Source organism: Oryzias melastigma, linkage group LG8 (assembly GCF_002922805.2).
Source record: "Oryzias melastigma strain HK-1 linkage group LG8, ASM292280v2, whole genome shotgun sequence".
In the NCBI taxonomy this organism is placed as follows: domain Eukaryota; kingdom Metazoa; phylum Chordata; class Actinopteri; order Beloniformes; family Adrianichthyidae; genus Oryzias; species Oryzias melastigma.
Window position 1 is genome coordinate 5,750,963 of NC_050519.1, and position 1,786 is coordinate 5,752,748.

The 1,786-nt window shown below is 42.2% G+C and overlaps 1 protein-coding gene across 1 annotated transcript in view; it reads right to left on the bottom strand.

The window, feature by feature from the left end:
- Nucleotides 1-1,786, bottom strand: part of ppp1r1b (protein phosphatase 1, regulatory (inhibitor) subunit 1B) — a gene marked incomplete in the record, with an annotated part of 60,966 nt that overhangs the window by 6,918 nt on the left and 52,262 nt on the right. The window contains 2 exon segments of the mRNA XM_024272189.2: nt 1-108; nt 1,066-1,141. Coding sequence (XP_024127957.1) covers nt 1-108; nt 1,066-1,141 — 184 coding nt within the window.

Genomic DNA, 1,786 nt, shown 5'->3' on the forward strand with positions numbered 1-1,786 from the left:
CCCCCTCCTCCCCCAGCCAGCGGTCCTCATCTTCCTCCCCTTCAAAAGAGTCTTCCAAAGGGTAGACACCTAATTTCTGCATTTGCGCTTCAGCCATCTTCTGCACAGCTACAGTACACACAAACACACACAGGGAGAAGGCCGCACAGACACAAGGACACAGACATGGGGATAAAGGGAAATGTTAAGGTTTTGCCACGCGTCAACACTTCTCATCTCTGGTTTGTGAATGCATGCCAGACAGGCAGGAAGCCAGCGAAGCACATGCTCACAGACTGACAACACAACAGTCAATTTCAGCTTCCCACTGACTGTTTTACACTTAAGCTTGCTCTCGTTTCCTCTTCTCACCCTGTTTTTCCATCTGTTAGCTCATACGCTTCCATCTCTGCGTGTGCTCCCCTCATCTCTCCTGTGATGCCATCTCACCTCCGCCGCCCCCTCGGGGTCACCTTGGCTTCCCCCTTCACGGCTCTTTCACACCCTCAGACACATGCAGTGTCTATTTTTTAAGCTTTAAGTAAGTTATGTAAGAAAAATCCAGACTTTTTCTACCTCCTCTCTCTGCCTTCGCATGATGGAGGATGGATTTGTGATGCAAGAACACACAAATCCTGTTCAGATCAAACTATGGCGGCAAACTCACAATGTAATAATGCATCGAAACGATGCTTATATGTATGTTTGTGTCAGCGTGCGTGTGCGCCACAGCTGTACACACAATTGACTGTAATCCTGGATCATCCAGACTTTTCCTAGACTCACACTCTGCATCTCGCAGCTGTCACATCCTAATCTGTCTTCGTCACACAAACACACACATATCATGCTTTTTATTGTAAAAACAAACGTAAAAAGAAACTCAACAATCCCAGGTGTGAGTGCAGGACTCCTGACTCATCTCTCAAACACACTTTTTCCTCCGTTCTGTCATCACTGTGTGACAGAATTCAGAGGAAATGGCTGCAGCAAAGCAACACAAAAAGGACTTAAAACACAAGGATAAATCACAACACATTTACAACACACAACCGTCACACGCTGAACAGAGCCGCTCGCACCAACCTCTGAGCGATGGAGGCTGATAGACGTTTGGATTCACACGCTTTGGTTTAAGGACTCCATTCTCTCCCACAACCCACTGCAAGGAAAAAGAGAGAAATTATTTCCTCCTTTTAAAAAGTACATTTAAATGATGTGCAAATAAAGGAAAACACAAAGATTATTGTTTTTATAGTGGAACTATGAATCTAAAGGTTGGAAAACATAAATAATCATTTAAGTTGTGTTTTTGACAACAAACAAGCATTGAGGTCAACAAAAACAACACAAAATTATAACAGAACGAAACAAAACAACACAACAAAAAATAATGGTTTCTCGTGCACACCAGATAGTATTTGGTGCACACAGGATAGTAACTGGTGAGCATGAGAGAGTAACTTGTGAGTAAGAGATAGTAACTGGTGAGTACGAGATAGTAAATGTTGAGTAGAATATAGTAACAGGTGAGTACGAGATAGTAAATGGTGAGTAGAATATAGTAACAGGTGAGTACGAGATAGTAAATGGTGAGTAGAATATAGTAACAGGTGAGCACGAGATAGTAAATGTTGAGTAGAATATAGTAACTGGTGAGTACGAGATAGTAAATGTTGAGTAGAATATAGTAACAGGTGAGCACGAGATAGTAAATGTTGAGTAGAATATAGTAACAGGTGAGTACGAGATAGTAAATGGTGAGTAGAATATAGTAACAGGTGAGCACGAGATAGTAAATGTTGAG